Here is a 16,596-nt window from a genome sequence, read left to right as displayed (position 1 = left end):
CGGTTAGATGCGAGTCTTCTAAAGACGGAGGAAACGAATTACCGTCGAGTTGATATTTGCACTAATCGGATTCACGAACGAATATAATCCTAAACGAGCACATGAACTGTCCCATTAAACTCGAGCGGAAGTTGAAGCGAACTGCATGATTTGATCTTTCACCAACATTTCATACTTGTATTTTATTATCGATGAAAATTATTCCTTATGTGCTGCAAGCTTATTTTATCTTACGATACATGAAAAAAACTTGAAATAAAAAACAAAATGCAATTAAAAATAAAAAAAAAACGTCGAAAACAATCTTGATACATCGAATTTTTCGTTGTAGATAAAATATGAAGCTTTAAACGAAAACAGCGCCAATTTGATGAATTCGTAGAACCCAGTTGCCCGGGACGCAAATATATCTCGAAATAATTCGATCGATATGCGCAGACGGTTATTCTTGAGTCTCACTTTTGGTATGACATAATTTGATAATAAATTTCACATTACATACGAAGGAATCAAATCATTGCTCTAATTTCAGCGAACTTACTTGCTGGCCCATCATAAAGACACAAATATACCTGGCTAGGTCGAACTTAAATTTCTAATCACCCAAATTATTATTAGAAATAAACAACGCTATCTCGCCGCGAATATTTTACTTGAGATTGGAAATTCAAGATGAGAGAAAAGATAGTAACGCTGATTGAAACTGAAAATAAAAATTAAATTTTAATTGCTGTTCAATAATTGTTGTAAGATGTAAAATATTTGTAGTACAAAACAAATAATAAGAAAGATAACGAAGTTGTGTAGCACAGTAAAATGTAATAATTATTTATTTACGCAGAATGTGACATTTAAATTAATTAATTTTATTAGTATGGTCGGGAAACATTATTGGGCGAACAAGAAACTGATGAAATCCAGGAGAGGCTGCGTTACATGCATAAACTCCCCGGGGCCTTCGAAACGAACGAAGGAACGGTCTTGCAATTACGCGTTGACGCAATAGTGCGAGGGGCACACCACGCGCTTCGGGTTCTCGCTTTCTCTCATCTTCCGAACGATCGAGCGACTGGAACGTTGGATTTATCGAACGGAGACGGAACGAAGGACCTTGATCCTTCCCCACGACACCGATCTTCTCACCGTTTTCCCTTCCTTTCTCCGTTATTATTTCTTTTTTCTTCCTCGCTCGTCATTCAAAGCGCGCAATGATGGACGTCGTTCGGTTTTTCTCCAAGCTATGAACGTGTTACATAAGGCGGGGTTAACAACAAAATTCTCGGTTTCCACAGCCCGGTGAACCGCGTCGAATCGCCGGGGTATGCGTACGGATATGCGCAAACGTGCTCGTTTCTGTGGTCGTGCGCGACTCGTAGCGTTCGCCGTAGAAGAAAAAACGGACCCGCTGCAAAACCGCATAGACGGCGCTTCCGGAGAATATGTTTTACGTCTTGTTTGCGGCTGTGTCTATTTTTCTGGAAAGAAAAATAGGCGAGCGAGTGTCCTCGACTTCTCGCGATCCAGGTAAGACTCGACAATGCGATGAAATGCAGTGTTCTATCAAATTTTTGAAGTACTCTCTTCTCCTTCTGAAACTTAGCGACGCAACTCTCTTTTTCGCACATTTTCCGATTTCAGACGCAGATTTAAGTTAACAATTTTGACCGAAATAAAATCTTCAAGGCTTCGTTTTGATTTAATGTTCGATCTTTTCTTGCCTTTTTTTTTAAAAGGAGGATCTTTGATTTTTATTTCTAATAATTTTATCTTTCTTCCATTAAAGATGCACGAGATGGATCAGGCGGGTCGCGGGACACGGGCCTGATTGTCTGTTCATCGCAAACGGGGCACAGGCAGCACACGTAACAGGCACGCCAAACGTGTACCGGATGGATCGCTCCGTGTTCCAAGTATTACAAGAGCGATCTCCTGCGTGTCAAGACTGCCGATGCGGCAAGAGGCCGTGCGCGGGGCACACGGCCTCTTCTTCGTGTGTCACCTTCGCCAGGAACGCCAGGGTGTGGCGCCAGAACCCGAAGAACGACCTTAGACACGACCTCGTCTGAGACTAACAAAAGCTGTGTCGCACCTTCGGTTTCGGCAGCTGAATAAGTATCCTGCATGGGAGGACAAGAGCTTATTTCAGTTGTTATTGATTGCCGATCGATCTGCCACAGATTATGCAAATGCGCAAAAGGAAATCGCATATGCCTTTTTAAACTATTTTCTGTCTTATTAATTCTTAATATTAATACTTTTTTATTGCTGATACTGAATCGATCTTACTATAATATAATACAAAAAATAGGATAATCTATAATTTTCTCATTATTGATAGCAATTATAATAACGATATAAAATTCTGTTCCATTTTTTTAAAGCTCTTACTTCGGATAAAATAAATTTCAAGAAATAATTTTCCCTTTAATGTAGTCACTTTTCGAGAATATCAGAAATAAAATAATCGCTATAAATTGTAAAATTTATCTAAATCTTTTGAAAACAATTACAATTTCAAATGCTTATAATAATTATGTTTGACAAATTAATTTTGCACAAAAAGTCACATAAGCCTTTTCGTAATATTTTCCGTAATTGTCATACTTTTCTATTGTTAACATTAAATCGATCAAATCATAATACAAAAAAATAGGATAAAATCTGTTATTTCATCATTGATAGCAACTATAATAACGATATAAAATATTTTGTTACATTTTTTAAAGATCTTACAAAGTAAATTTCAATAAATAATTTTCCCTTGATTTTTTAGTATTCACTTTTCGAAAAAATCGGAATTCCAACAATCGCTATATATTGTTAAAAAATTTATTTGAATTTTTTAAAAATAATTATGATTCAAATTCTTATAATAACTGTATTTAACAAATTAATTCTGCAGACGATTGCTCAAATTGAACTGAAATATAATCTTTGGATGATTTCAGTATCCAAATATCATCCAATACATGTACTTCGATATTCGCAATTTTGCTACGGGATATATTTCGGGTCGCGTAGGCGATCGATCCGCGTTGAGACTCGCACAGTGGGTATACAAGTTTACATCGCTACGCAATGGCCAGCGTGTCCTGTAAGTGTATCGTTGAGTACGTAACAGGAAGTAACGCGGTGCGAATATTAACGAGCGGGCGCGCACCACGAAAGCGTTTACGGCTCGCTCTCCGCGCTGCACGCGCGCCTTTGTATTTTGCAACACGTGCAATACGCGTGCGTGCGCGCATCGGTGTTTCGCACCGCATCAGCCTCAATAGCGTTTCGCGGAATGGAAGCAAATAATACGCTTCACTTCACATTCCAAAATCATGAAAATCAAAAGATTTAAAGATAGGAAATAAAAAATTCTATATTTGAGAAGAAAGCAACTGGTCTGCAATATTTTGTATACATAAAACGAGATATATTTGTTGCTTTTTTATTACTTTGGAGCTTGGAATAAAATATCTTGTATATTTTAAAGTAATATAAGTATCTATTAACAATTTACATCCAATAAAAGAGGCTCATATAACACTTGAATGGCAAAGGTGTTATATAAAGGTAGAAAATTTTTTGCTTTAATCTCTTTCTCTCTTACATTTATTATTTAATTTAAAGTTTATAGGGAAGATATGAAAATAATTATCAAACAAAATACATTTTTAATATAAAATTTTAACAATACAATAACTTTTCAGGAAATATTTTAATATCTAAAATTAGTTTTAGATATTAGTGTTTAGTTAAAAGTAAACACTCATATTTGTGAAAGATTCAATAGACTACATAGACAAATCTTATGCTCTAGGTAAAGACCATAAATGAGGAAAGAACATGATAAAATATACATATTATTTTCACATCAGACTCACATTTTTATGCACAATTGCTACAAAATGCTGTGGCTTTATGCTCGCTTAAATAAGTTATTTCTCAGCTGCGTTTAAATTTATCTTGAAAGGGTGGCAAGTCGAAAATCCTGGCTGTACCAAGGAGTACTAGCACTGGAAACAAAATTATTGTATTAACATTGAGTAAAGATTCATCAAAATATCGATATTTTTTATTATTAAAATTTATTTATCATTATTTGAGTATAACAAAGTGCAGATGTTCTGCTTCTAATAAAGCAGAATAAAGCTATAAAGCAATATTATGCCTGCTCGACGTACCAGAGGCAACCGAGTACATTGCTGCTTTTCCTACTTGCTTTTGGTACTGTTTGGAGTGGTGACAGACGTATAAACCGGCAGCGACGAGACCGCTACCGCTCAGCAGTCTGCATTCGAGACAATCGCGATTTCTGTTGCTGATCATACTGTTTACTGTGTGTATATTGGTCATATCTCGATCTTAGACACGATTTACGAAAGAAATAAAAGTACCGCATACGACGAAATGACTTTTCAAAGAGGTTAGAAAAGAAATCGTACAACGTCTCACCAGTTGTATAGACACTCGTCTTCACTTGTCTTGTCAATTATTCAATCATCGATGTAATTATATATCTAGAAACGAAACTTCGCTTGATCGAAGCGTCTCTTTTTTTCATGCATTTTGGAACGCATAAAATACACCTGACATTCGAGAAACAAATTTTGTTACTAGAGATTTGTTCGCGTCGCATACTCCAACACGTTCCAATATGCTCCTACCACAGCTCTTACTCACTCCAACGCGCTTGATAGAGTGAATAGGAGCTATGGTAGGAGCATATTGGAGCATGTTGAATCTTGCGACGCGAACAAACCTTAAGCCGGAATCCATAGTCCGGTCTTAATCTCAAGCAATGTCTTAAGATGCTAATACGGCTCTCTGGCCGGTATTCATAGTCAGTTCTTATATTCAAGATCGTCTCAAGTTCAGCCTTGAGGTGTTATGAACCAATAAGAGAGCCGCATTAGCGTATTAAGACATTACTTAAGACGGTCTTAAAATAAGAACCGACTATGAATACCGGCCTCTGATTGGTTCAAGCACTAGCTTAAGACCACCTCGAGTCTTGAGCAACGTCTATGGATTCCGTATTTAGGTAGGTATTCATAGTCAGTTCTTATATTCAAGACCGCCTTAAGTTCTGTCTTGAGGTATCACGAACCAATCAGAGGGCCGCATTAGCGTCTTAAGACATTACTTAAATCCGGATCTACAATAGAGTTTTAAGCCTTAAGCCATAAGAAATGGACGAATCACAGTCGATTATTCTTCTCGGATTCGACTGTAATTGGTCAATTTCTTACAGCTTAAGGCTTAAAACACCTATTATAGATCCGGGGTAAGACATTACTTAAGACTGTCTTAAAATAAGAACCGATTATGAATACCAATCTTAGATGTCGTATGCGTTCCAAAACAGTCAAGAAAGATCCCTTTTACACCGAGTTGTGCCGCTGTGCAGTAGCATCGGAGGCATTTTAGTTTTGTACGTATTATTAGAGAGAAACCTGAGAGTGGACATCTCGGCCTTTTTCTGTGTACTAAACTTCGTAAGATAATGTCCACGTTTTCGTGGTTTTCTTCCATGCTACGTGGGTTATACCACCGACGAGATACTATTAAAGATCGTCAACCTTGGGCAAATTTTCGTCTATACAAAAAGAGCCCGGAATATATAATTTAAGAACTGACATTATCGACAATTGATATAAATTTGCGATTATATTAACATAAATATTTGGATAATATATCATTAAATTGATGATTTTTTTATTATATAAATGTACTAAATAAATTAAATATACATACTTTTAATGCTACAATATCTTATATATTGCCGCAAAATTACAATTTTTTTTCTCACACATACTTCTATGTATAGTAAAAAATTTCGAATTTTACTGTACAAGGATACCGATATTCAAAATTTGCGCTCTCTCGGCTCGTACCAGGCCGCTTAGGCTGCATTCGGAAACGTTACCCAAATACTCCTGTGCATCGTTTTATCCTTGTTGTTAAACAAGGATAGAATGATACACGGGCATCCAGGTGATGTTTTTCAACGCAGTCTTAATGATCATTCCAGTATAGATATAGGTTCCTGTTCTTTTTGGCTGAACTTTTGCACCAGCTCATCTTTCTTCCTTTTCTCTTCAGGAGGAAAGAAGAAGAAGAAGGATAAACTGGTGCAAAAGTTCAGCCAAAAAGAACAGGTCTATAGGTTAATGTTGTTACCATGTGTATTCCATTAACTTTGGGCAAGCATTTGATTGATGGTTCTGATTTAGTCTGTCATGCGCAATGGCTTGACCATAGGTTAGATAAGGATGAATAATCAACTTTAATTGTTCATCCTTGTCTAATCTACGTAATAGTATGGAAAAGAACTAAAAAAATGTGGACATTACCCTACGAACGAAAAAGGTCAGGATGTCCACTGCTTCTCTCTAGTATTATATTCATGTGGCGCCATCTCTACATCATGTGTGTAATTAATTCTTAAGATCGATCTCTACATTATCCACGTTAAAAGTCTGACTGCAGCCAGAGTTGGGAAATTTAACGCTTTGAGAGGTTCTTACATTTCCTACGTATAAAACGTGTATTATGAGGGTGGTTTGAAAAGTTCGTGCAAAGTCAGAGAGATGGTATCATTGGTTGCGTTCAGCAGACTCAACTGTTGTGGAGCGGATCCGTAAGCGCTCGTTGCTATTGGTGTATTCTTTTAGATCATCCAATAGCAGTGAGAGCTCACTAATCCGCTCCGCAACAGTTGAGTCTGCTGAACGCGACCATTGGTCCGTATTAAGATTATTTTCAGTTAATAGCATCTTTTGGAAGAGCATACACCAAGTTTCAGCCAGATCGGTCTATTTCTTTGTATTTGGCGTTCGTTTGCATCGAGGAAGTCGAGTGATTTCCAAAAAATGGATGGAAGAGAATTTCGTGTGTTGATCAAACATTACTTTATGAAAGGCAAATCACCTCAGGAGACTAAAAAGAAGCTTGATAAACATTGTAATGAATTTGCACCTTCGATTAGAACAGTTTATAAATGGTTTCAAATATTTCGGAGTGGCCATATGAGGCACAAGTGACGCTGAACGTTCTGGATGTCCTGTTAAAGCCACTACGCCAGAAATCATTGAAGAAATCCATGATATGGTGTTGGATGATAGACGACTGAAGGTGCGTGAGATTGCTAGTGTTGTGGGCATCTCAACTGAATGAGTACATAATATTTTGCATCAACATTTGGGCATGAAAAAGTTATCCGCAAGATGGGTGCCGCGATTGCTCACAGTTGACCAAAAACGAAATCGTGTGAGGTGTTCCAAGGACTGTTTGCAGCTGTATCAGCGGAATCCACAGGACTTTAAGCATCGTTTCGTCACTGTGGATGAAACATGGATACATCACTACACGCCTGAGATCAAAATACAGTCCAAACAATGGGTTACTGACGAAGAATCTGCATTAAAGAAGGCGAAGACCATTCCTTTGGCCGGGAAGGTTATGGCGACCGTCTTTTGGGATTCGTAAGGAATAATTCTTGTCGACTATATGAAAAAGGGTAGAACTATTACAGATACATATTATTCATCGTTATTGGACCGTTTGAAAATCGAGCTGCAAGAAAAAATCCACGATTGGCCCACAAGAAAGTCCTTTTCCATCACGACAATGCACCAGCTCACTCCTCTGGCCGCAAAATTGATGGAATTAAGGTTCCAATTCGTTCCGCATCCCTCCTATTCTCCAGATTTGGCTCCCTCGGACTATTACTTATTCCCCAATTTGAAGAAATGGCTAGCGGGAAAGAGATTTTATTCAAACCAGGAGGTGACTGCGGAAACGAATGCCTATTTTGCACAGTTGAACCAATCCTACTATTCGGAAGGGATTAACAAATTGGAGCAGCGTTGGACGAAGTGTATAAGCCTAAAAGGAGACTACATTGAAAAATAAATTAATTTTTGACGATTTTAGGTTTACTATATTCATTGTACTACACCTACTACACCCATACTACACCCGGGCTTTGTTCGTTTTCATAATGTATAAATCTATTGAATTACCAAATAGTGACTTTTCCCAAATGAAAATAATAATGAAGACGTCTTCTCCAAATAATTTCTAATCGATTCCATTCATAAAACACATTAAATAAAATCGCTGTCTGCTAACTTGACGCATGATAAAATTTGTTAATTATAAGAAAAATACTATTTCCCAAATGTTTAAATGCTTTTCCCAAATTTCCTCAAACGATTCCTAAATTATATAGACATAAATCAGAAATATTCAATTTGTCTGCTATTTTGTCAATGATATAAAATTGGACCATTGGACACTGGACCAATTAATATTCACCTTAAAGTTGTCATTTTGATTTACATATCTTCTTATTGGTCCAGCAGCTCTATGCTAGACTTATAGTGATATATGGGCTATGTTCTAAAATTGAATGCCTGTACTGAAAATCTATAGTGCATGTAACATAAATTGTCTCATTTTCAGTGTTGGCAATAAAGGAACACAGCTATGGTATTCTTGGATCTGTTCGGGTTGCTTGCACTTTTCCACTCAACAAGTTCGCTTTCACTCTTTTCAACGCTCAAACATATATCTATCTCATTTTAAGTTAAAAAATTTGAGGATTTCAAGCAACGCGAACACTGCAAAGTGCGGTGCGGTGAAGCGCCATTTTATTACATGGCTGAAACCTACGATGTATTATACATAGTTTCATCCATGTATGAAACCATGTATAAATACGTTGAGTTTAATACGTGCCCTGGTGCTCAACCCTGGCTGCAGCACAGATTTTTGCATAACGGCATAATGGTACGTTTCCACTGAGCGCGTCACGCATCGCGAGTTAACCAATCAAAACGTCCCATTTTATTGTATTATTTGACGCGCTACTCTGCGTGACACATCGGATGTTTTGATTGGTTAACTCTTGACGCGGACTGACGACGCGACATGTGACGCACTCAGTGGAAACGCACCAATAATACATAGCGCATAAGAGAATCAACCAATTAAAATTTTTCTTTTCCGTGAAATTGGAGAAAAGGAAAGATTTTGATCGATTGATTTGCTTATGCACTGTGCGTTATGCAAAAGTCTATGCTGCGGCCTTCAGTCCGAAATTCGTGAACAGACAACCACTCAACTTACAGTTTTTTATATAAACATGGGCTACATTCGGAATATACTAACGCGGCTTGCCGCGTTCCTAATTACTTTATCGCGTATCACGTTATATTACATCCTGTAATCACATCCTGAAGCCTGTCATACATAGGACGGCGCGCTCAAGATTCGAGATAGTCTTAAGCTAGTGCATGAACCAATCAGAGAGCCGTATTAGCATCTTAATGGTTCCTGCACACTAAACGTGGAAACGCTTGCTGCGCGGCAAAATGTGACGGAGTAACCAATAAGCTTACAGCTTCCAACATGTTCATTGGTTACCGCGTTGCATTTTGCCGCGCGGCAAGCGTTTCCGCGTCCAGTGTGCAGGAACCATAATTGGAACATGTTGGAGCATGCGACGCGAACAAACCTATAGTAGGAGCATATTGGAACATGTTGAAGCATACGACGCGAATAAATCTCTTGTGTTTCAGAAACTTGGCAACCCTGCTTTGAATAGTGTTTCTCACTCACAAAGGTCTCACTGCGAGGTCGCGAAAATCGGCGAATGTGTATAGACGGATCACGGACGTGTATGCCGTTTCGTCGTCAGCGCTCGTGGTGGTTAGCGGCGGGGAGAAGAGTCCACTTCCAAAAGCGTGCATCTTCTGTCACAGCGGGAGAGGGAGAATCAGTTCGCAAGTTCTGCTCGTACGCGCGTGTAATATAGTGGTGGTGCGCGGCGCAAGATTCGCCAGAGGTACCGATCCTCCTTCGTGATATATCGATAATTCCCTTAATTAACGAGAAAACATTTTCAATTAGAACCTCCAAAGAATGAAATAAAATTGCAAACGAGATGGACGAGTCTATATGAGAGAGAGGGAGAGAGAGAGAAAGGAAAACAAAAGAAGAGCGAAAGAAAGACCGGTGCGAACACAGCATTGCTAAACTCGCCGGGGGTGACTGTTCGATTCGGCAGGGTGCGCGTTTCCAAATAAGGTGTTCCCGAATGCCTTGCGGGAGTCCTCGTGTGTTTTTCCACAGCGCTGCTCTCGTCCAACGAACCGCACATCGCACATTCGCGCGGTGTATTCCCGTGATGTGTGGCGGGAATACGAATCTCGTTATTTCGCTCTTCGTTTTATAGTTTTTTTTCATTCTGCTTTTTTTCTTTCGATCGTTCAACGCCGGTTGATTAACCACCTTGGAAGTACATTTCCGGCGCGAGATATCGTGCTACGATCTTCGTTCTATCGTATTTTTTTATTGTTTTGCCTTTTTTTTTTCTTTTGATCATTCTACGCCGGTGACTAACCACCTTGAAAATACATTCCGGCGCGAGATATCGCGCTGCGATAATGCGGTTGGATAACGATAACCGCAAGCAGTTCTTATCGTCCGCCGTTTTCCGCTGGACGTTCGCGAGTTCGAACGAAAGTGTCGAGAACAAAAAAAGAAAACAAACGGACTATTTTTTCCAGCTGCATTAAACCGATATTCATAGTCGATTCTTATGTTTAAGTTAACATGTTATAAATCTATCATAAAGCCGTGTATTAGTATTCTAATTAAGACATTACTTAAGACGATCGTAAAAAAAAGATTACGAACACCGATCTTAATGTATATACACTCTTATACTTAAAGTGAATACGTATACGTTTGATATTTGGCAAATGCAAGAAGAAAATAATCCAGTGCAACAGAAAACAAACCTAATATAAGGTGCTTTCCATTAAAGTTCATTTTAAGCACTAATGTAAGATTAACTTTAATCTCGGTTCAATAGACTCTTACCTTTTTCTAACTCTAAGAATTAAGAAAAGATAAACAGTAAAGTTAAACCAAGATTAAAGTTAATCTTGATAACTGGTGGGAAACGGGACGTTCCTACATCGATGCCAAGATTAGCTTTAATCTTGATTTAATTTCCTTTTCTCTTTTTCTAGTTCTAAGAAAAGGATATGAGTAAATTAAACCGAGATTAAAGTTAATCTATATTGCTAGAAACAAGTCGATACAAACATTCTATCTTTCTCCGTATTTAATATGTATCGACTTAAATTATCACGAATGGAAAGTGATGGAAAGCACTCATAATCGGAGCGGGTGGGGGAGGGGAATTGCGCGAAGTTGCGGAGAATCAGCCGCGATTTTCGAATCCTTCGCCCCGTTCGACGTTCTCGTCGAGAGACAATGAAGATCTCTCGGATCTTCGCGTGTCGCGCGAGTAGGTCATGCCGGTCAGGATGAGAATGACACATATGCGGAGCGCGTATTATTTCGAATCATTCGTGAATCACGATTCTCTCGCTCTCTTTCGCTCTCTTTCTCACTCTCGCTCGGGCGCGGCCGCGCTCGCGCGACCCCGTCTATTTCGGTGAATCGAAATCATTTTTCGATGCACCATGTAAGGAGCGCGGGAAGCGCTCTCTCTCTCTCTCTCTTTTTCTCTTTCTCTCTCTTCATCCGTTCGCCGCGATAATCGGCAAAGTTCGCAAAACTGTTCATTACGCATGCCGCGGCGGTCGCGCCGAACACGTAGATGCAAAGCGACCGAGCATTCGAAATATATTCTTATTGCGGTCGTGTCCGTTTGTGTACGAGAGGACAGAGAGTGAGAAAGAGAGAGGGGGAGGGAGAGAGAAAGACGGAGTGAGAGGTGGGGAATCTATTTATAAAGAGCGGGGATGTTCCACGCGACGCCCACGCCCGTGTCGCGGACGCGTGTACGACGATAATTTATTAAAAATAATCACGGCAGAAAGACCGGCGCACGTCGGCGACCCCCGCGGAGACCGCTCCACCTCGCTCGGCCCGCTCTCTCTCTCTTTCTCTCTCTCTCTCTCTTTCTCTCTCTCTCTCTCACTCTCTCTCTCACTCCGTTGTCTCCGCTCCGTTGATTGCAGAGCAGGTGCAGACATGTCTTTCCGCGTGGTGCGCACCAGCAAGTTCCGCCACGTGTACGGAACTCCGTTGAAGCGCGAGCAATGCTACGACAACATCAGGGTGTCCAAGTCGTCGTGGGACTCGACGTTCTGCGCCGTGAATCCCAAGTTTCTCGCCATCATCGTGGAATCGGCGGGCGGCGGTGCCTTCATCGTCCTGCCGCACAACAAGGTAAGCTTTCGATCTTTACTTTTTTTTGTTTCTTCTTTCGCTTTAGATCTGTTTTTATAGCTGTACACATTTTGTACTTAAGGTAAAATAGGTATATGTTTGATATTTGACAAAAGCGAGAAAGCGCAGTTCACAATGTAGTAAAAAAAAACAGACCTCTTTACATTTATGCCTGCCCCAATTTCATCGCCGAGTTTCTCCCCTTTCATTGGCTAACGCAGCTGGATTGGCATGTCGTGTATATATGTATTATTACAGTAACAACAGCAGTAATGACATAGCTTTCCAAATGACAGTTTGCAATATCCGTTTCAAGTTCCTTGGCCGCACCATAATTGGTAGCTGATCTCTATTGTTGAAACGTTTGTAGGTAGGAAGAATACCGGCGGACTATCCTTTAGTAGGTGGACACAAGGGACCTGTACTGGACATCGCTTGGTGCCCCCATAATGATAATGTCATAGCCTCCGGTTCTGAGGACTGTGTTGTCAAAGTATGGCAGATACCCGACGGAGGTATTTCCAGGACATTGACTGAGTCGATAGTAGATCTGCAACTGCACCAACGCAGAGTCGGTCTAGTGCTATGGCATCCCTCTGCGTTAAACGTGCTGCTCACAGCCGGTTCGGACAATCTTGTTATTATTTGGAACGTCGGGACAGGAGAAGCTCTGATGCGCATCGACTGCCATACAGACGTGGTTTATTCCGCATGCTGGAACTGGGATGGATCTCGATTAGTCACTACGTGCAAAGATAAAAAAATTAGAATCTTAAATCCAAGGTCGGGAGAAATATTAGAAGAAGCTATAGCGCATGAAGGAAGCAAGGCAACGCGTGCCATCTTTCTTAGGTACGTACTCCATGTATTTTATTCTTCAGCATTTTAGCTTTTTATTGCTATATATTATTCACATGTATTTGTATATTGTATAAAAAATCAGATTGATGCAACAAGGAAAAGAGTGAGAAATGTAGGAAAATATAGACATGTTTGCAAAACAGATTAAATTCTAATGTTTTCTATCAATAGGTAGTTTAACTTTAATTTCGATTTAACTATTCATCTTTTTCTAGTTCTAAGAATTAGAAAAACATGAAGAATAAGTTAAACCGAGATTAAATTAATTTACATTAGTGGAAACAAATATAATTTGTGAAGTAGAGGAACAGCAAATAGAGAACGCATAATTTTCCTGCTGTTGAAAAGCTGTTTAAATGTTTCTTAAAGATATATATTTCCAGTTGCATCAGCCTTATTTCAAATACAACATATCGCCCAGATATGTTATATTATTTTTTTTAATGTAAATATTTAAATACATACTTTATTCTGAAACTCTTAATTCTCTCCACTTTTTGATAAAAGACGTTTAATTTAAATGCACTATTAACATGACTCAACATTGAAAATGACAAAAAACATTTTACGATTTTTTTAACATTTTTACATATATATGATATATAATTCAGAATGCTATATTGTCGATACTTAAACATCAAAATAACCAATTTTTATGGCTATGATTTTGTAAGAGGAAAAGTGCATTAAACTAACGAGTGAATTTGCATGAGAGAGTGTGGATGTAAATAAATATTAAACAAAAAGGAATGTGTGAATAATATACAATATAATTGTACAAAGTATATTATTGTACAAAGTTGCAACTTCTTTACTTTTTATATTAGGTACTTGAATTTAAACGTTCATAAGAGAACAAGTGTAAAACGTGTTTATAAAACATAATCATCGAATGGAATACATCCACCTTTTTACACAAATATATATTAGTAATAATTCAATATAAATAATCTATGTGTTGGTAGAAATTGTTTAGAGATAATTTTTTCTTAGATATAGCCACAATATTGGAGCTCTTCCTTTCTATATTGTTATTCCTTTTTTGTCTTTTCTTTTTGTAATACCATTTTCGATTAACTTGACGTGACTATATATTTTCGACGTATGTCGACATATACACGATACTTTTCGTGCTTTTATCCACGAGTGTTTTAGAGTTTATAAGACAAACATGTTAGCGTACGTAAAGGTACACTTGTTTTTATCATCTTGTATTTCCGGTTTGTGTAGTGCAAGATTCTGATAATTTTTAATGGAAAGATCGCCAGACTGAATTTTCGACAATGACGAAGATGCCAACTTAATATATACGAATGTCAAGATGTGTGTGCTCTGTAATTCTCCATAAATATTCCAGTAAGTATTGTGCACCAAGTTATTAATTTAAACTGTAATTGTAAATGTTAGAATGCTTAAAAATAATATGTAAGTTACAACGAATATTAATTTCGTAGAAATGTCTTTATAAAATAATATGATAATAATTATTGTTTACGCTTGTAAAAGAAAGGATTCACCAAACTTTGTACTTGTACAAGTTTATGCAAGCAAGTGTTGTACATATGTAATTTGTATATTGTAATTATATTTCTTATATTGCAATATGTGTCTTATTTGTGGTAAGACAACGTTCATGAAAGATATTTGTGTAAAATATTGTAAAAAAGATAAGCTCTACGTAATGAGGTGGTAATAAGGTGGATGTAGTAAGAGTTTTGATGATTAATTTCTGTATGTAAAATATTATATTAAGATATTACAAAGTAATGCAATGTAAATATATCTTATCATAATATATATATATTATGTATAATAATGTATATATTATATATATGTAAAAAAATTAACACGTTAAATAACAAAAAAGGCTACCGCATTAGATATTGGCGAAATCTTTGTGCATACTGATTGAGAGAACTATTTGTATTATATTTTCAGGGGTGGCTTGATCTTTACGACGGGTTTTAGTAAGATGTCGGAAAGACAATATTCATTACGAGCTCCCGACATGTTGGGCGAGCCTATTGTTATGGTAGAATTAGATACGAGCAACGGAGTTATGTTCCCTCTATATGATCCCGATACAAATTTAGTATATCTGTGTGGCAAGGGCGATTCTGTGATCCGATACTTCGAAATTACGCCCGAACCGCCGTTTGTTCATTATATCAATACTTTTCAAACTCCCGATCCTCAACGAGGTATAGGAATGATGCCAAAACGAGGCTGTGACGTTAATAGCTGTGAAATAACCAGATTCTATCGATTAAACAATTCAGGCTTTTGCCAAGTAGTATCTATGACAGTGCCAAGAAAGGTGAGAAAGCATTACTCCGATTTGGAAGTAGAAACCGAAAAATTGGGAGAGTCGATTGGAGAAGTAACGAGTGTGCTATATAATTGTGTTTCAGTCTGAGCTCTTCCAAGAAGATTTGTATCCCGATACTGCCGGTGATACTGCCGCGATCTCGGCAGAAGAATGGGAGGGTGGTACTGACGCAGAGCCTGTACTAATATCCCTCAGGGACGGCTATCAGCCGTCCGCTTCTAAGAATGAACTTAAAGTACAAAAGAAATCCAATATATTGAGTAAAGGCGCGAAGGTCGCATCTAATGCTGCGCAAAACGCTATGGAAGTTTCACATGGAGTTTGCGTACGTATCGGGAATTCATTTTCTCTGTTTTTTTTTTTTGATCGGGCTAAATGAAAACTATAAATAAAACTATAAATTTTTTACAGGAGGAATTATTGAAGGAATGCAGAGAAGAAATAAGAAAATTAAAAACAGTGATCGTTAAACACGAGGGAAGGATACGAGTGCTGGAGTCGGCGGTCGCTCTTCAAATGAAGGAGGAAGAAAGGAAAGAGAGGAAGGAAAAATCAGCGTCTCCCGATGGTAAAGAAACACTTGCTTCCGATGAGGTGTAGAAACGCCGACTTTTGTCCCCGACGACTCCGGCGTGACGTTGTACTTCTAACGAGAATATTTTTCACTAATATATCGTCTAATAAGAATGATCGTATATTTTGATATAACAACTTGTGTAAATAGTAGGTTTTTAGCGACGCCATGTGCCCCTGACTCTTTGCAACGATCTTTGCTATTTATTGTACATCCATTCATCGTACATTCTCTGCATTTGTATTATGTTTACATGTTTTATTATTATTATTATATATATATAATATATTATATATATTTTACAGGCGTTATAGCCATACATGACAATGTATGTCCCTAGAGTTAAGTTTTCGATCGATATAACACACCCAGCGTACGAGACTTTTATGTATATGAACCTTTATACGAATGATAATTCGTGACATACGCGAGTGCCTAACTTGTACAGATATTTGCTGTTAAATAACAAAGAGTATTATTTTGTTTCAACGTGATATGTTACTTATGCGATATTGCAACCTATGGGTGACTTTAATTAACTTGATCGATGATTAATTCAACCGGCAGAATTGCTCGAGCAAAATTTCCAACTGCCCTTGAAAGTTTTTCTTAGAATTCTTTATATAAT

The 16,596-nt window shown here is 38.1% G+C and overlaps 3 protein-coding genes across 6 annotated transcripts; 2 read left to right on the top strand and 1 right to left on the bottom strand.

Moving 5' to 3' along the window:
• Positions 1-884: 884 nt before the first annotated feature.
• On the top strand, positions 885-2,124 carry LOC108725136 (uncharacterized). The gene is made up of 2 exons (XM_018451936.1): positions 885-1,524; positions 1,784-2,124. Exons 1-2 carry the CDS (start codon positions 1,322-1,324, stop codon positions 2,064-2,066), a joined length of 486 nt encoding a protein of 161 aa, XP_018307438.1. The 5' UTR covers positions 885-1,321; the 3' UTR covers positions 2,067-2,124.
• A 1,626-nt stretch (positions 2,125-3,750) lies between these two features.
• LOC108725137 (uncharacterized) lies at positions 3,751-4,479 on the bottom strand. The gene is made up of 2 exons (XM_018451937.1): positions 4,173-4,479; positions 3,751-4,004 (listed from the first exon to the last, which is right to left on the bottom strand). The coding sequence occupies exons 1-2, from the start codon at positions 4,342-4,344 to the stop codon at positions 3,934-3,936; spliced, it is 243 nt and encodes an 80-aa protein (XP_018307439.1). The 5' UTR covers positions 4,345-4,479; the 3' UTR covers positions 3,751-3,933.
• Positions 4,480-9,663: 5,184 nt separating this feature from the next.
• On the top strand, positions 9,664-16,457 carry coro (protein coronin). Of its 4 annotated transcripts, none has more exons than XM_018451969.1 (6): positions 9,664-9,841; positions 11,999-12,204; positions 12,575-13,056; positions 15,004-15,382; positions 15,477-15,719; positions 15,806-16,457. In XM_018451969.1, exons 2-6 carry the CDS (start codon positions 12,007-12,009, stop codon positions 15,992-15,994), a joined length of 1,491 nt encoding a protein of 496 aa, XP_018307471.1. In that variant the 5' UTR covers positions 9,664-9,841; positions 11,999-12,006; the 3' UTR covers positions 15,995-16,457. The 4 variants fall into 4 exon arrangements, with proteins under 4 accessions (XP_018307471.1, XP_018307469.1, XP_018307472.1 ...); XM_018451967.1 differs by having other exon boundaries at positions 11,994-12,204; XM_018451970.1 differs by lacking the exon at positions 9,664-9,841 and adding an exon at positions 9,980-10,083 and having other exon boundaries at positions 11,994-12,204.
• Positions 16,458-16,596: the final 139 nt, after the last annotated feature.

This window comes from Mycetomoellerius zeteki, unplaced genomic scaffold (assembly GCF_001594055.1).
Source record: "Mycetomoellerius zeteki isolate Tzet28-1 unplaced genomic scaffold, Tzet1.0 scaffold327, whole genome shotgun sequence".
NCBI lineage: Eukaryota > Metazoa > Arthropoda > Insecta > Hymenoptera > Formicidae > Mycetomoellerius > Mycetomoellerius zeteki.
This window is presented reverse-complemented; position numbering and strand designations above follow the sequence as displayed.

Coding starts and splice junctions, on each gene's coding strand:
- LOC108725136 (XM_018451936.1), top strand. CDS start 1,322: ATGCGTACGGATATGCGCAAACGTGCTCGTTTCTGTGGTCGTGCGCGA. Junction 1,525..1,783: donor CTCGACTTCTCGCGATCCAG/GTAAGACTCGAC, acceptor CTTCCATTAAAG/ATGCACGAGATGGATCAGGC.
- LOC108725137 (XM_018451937.1), bottom strand. CDS start 4,344: ATGACCAATATACACACAGTAAACAGTATGATCAGCAACAGAAATCGC. Junction 4,005..4,172: donor AATGTACTCGGTTGCCTCTG/GTACGTCGAGCA, acceptor TTTTGTTTCCAG/TGCTAGTACTCCTTGGTACA.
- coro (XM_018451969.1), top strand. CDS start 12,007: ATGTCTTTCCGCGTGGTGCGCACCAGCAAGTTCCGCCACGTGTACGGA. Junction 15,383..15,476: donor CTATGACAGTGCCAAGAAAG/GTGAGAAAGCAT, acceptor ATTGTGTTTCAG/TCTGAGCTCTTCCAAGAAGA. Junction 15,720..15,805: donor AAGTTTCACATGGAGTTTGC/GTACGTATCGGG, acceptor AATTTTTTACAG/GAGGAATTATTGAAGGAATG.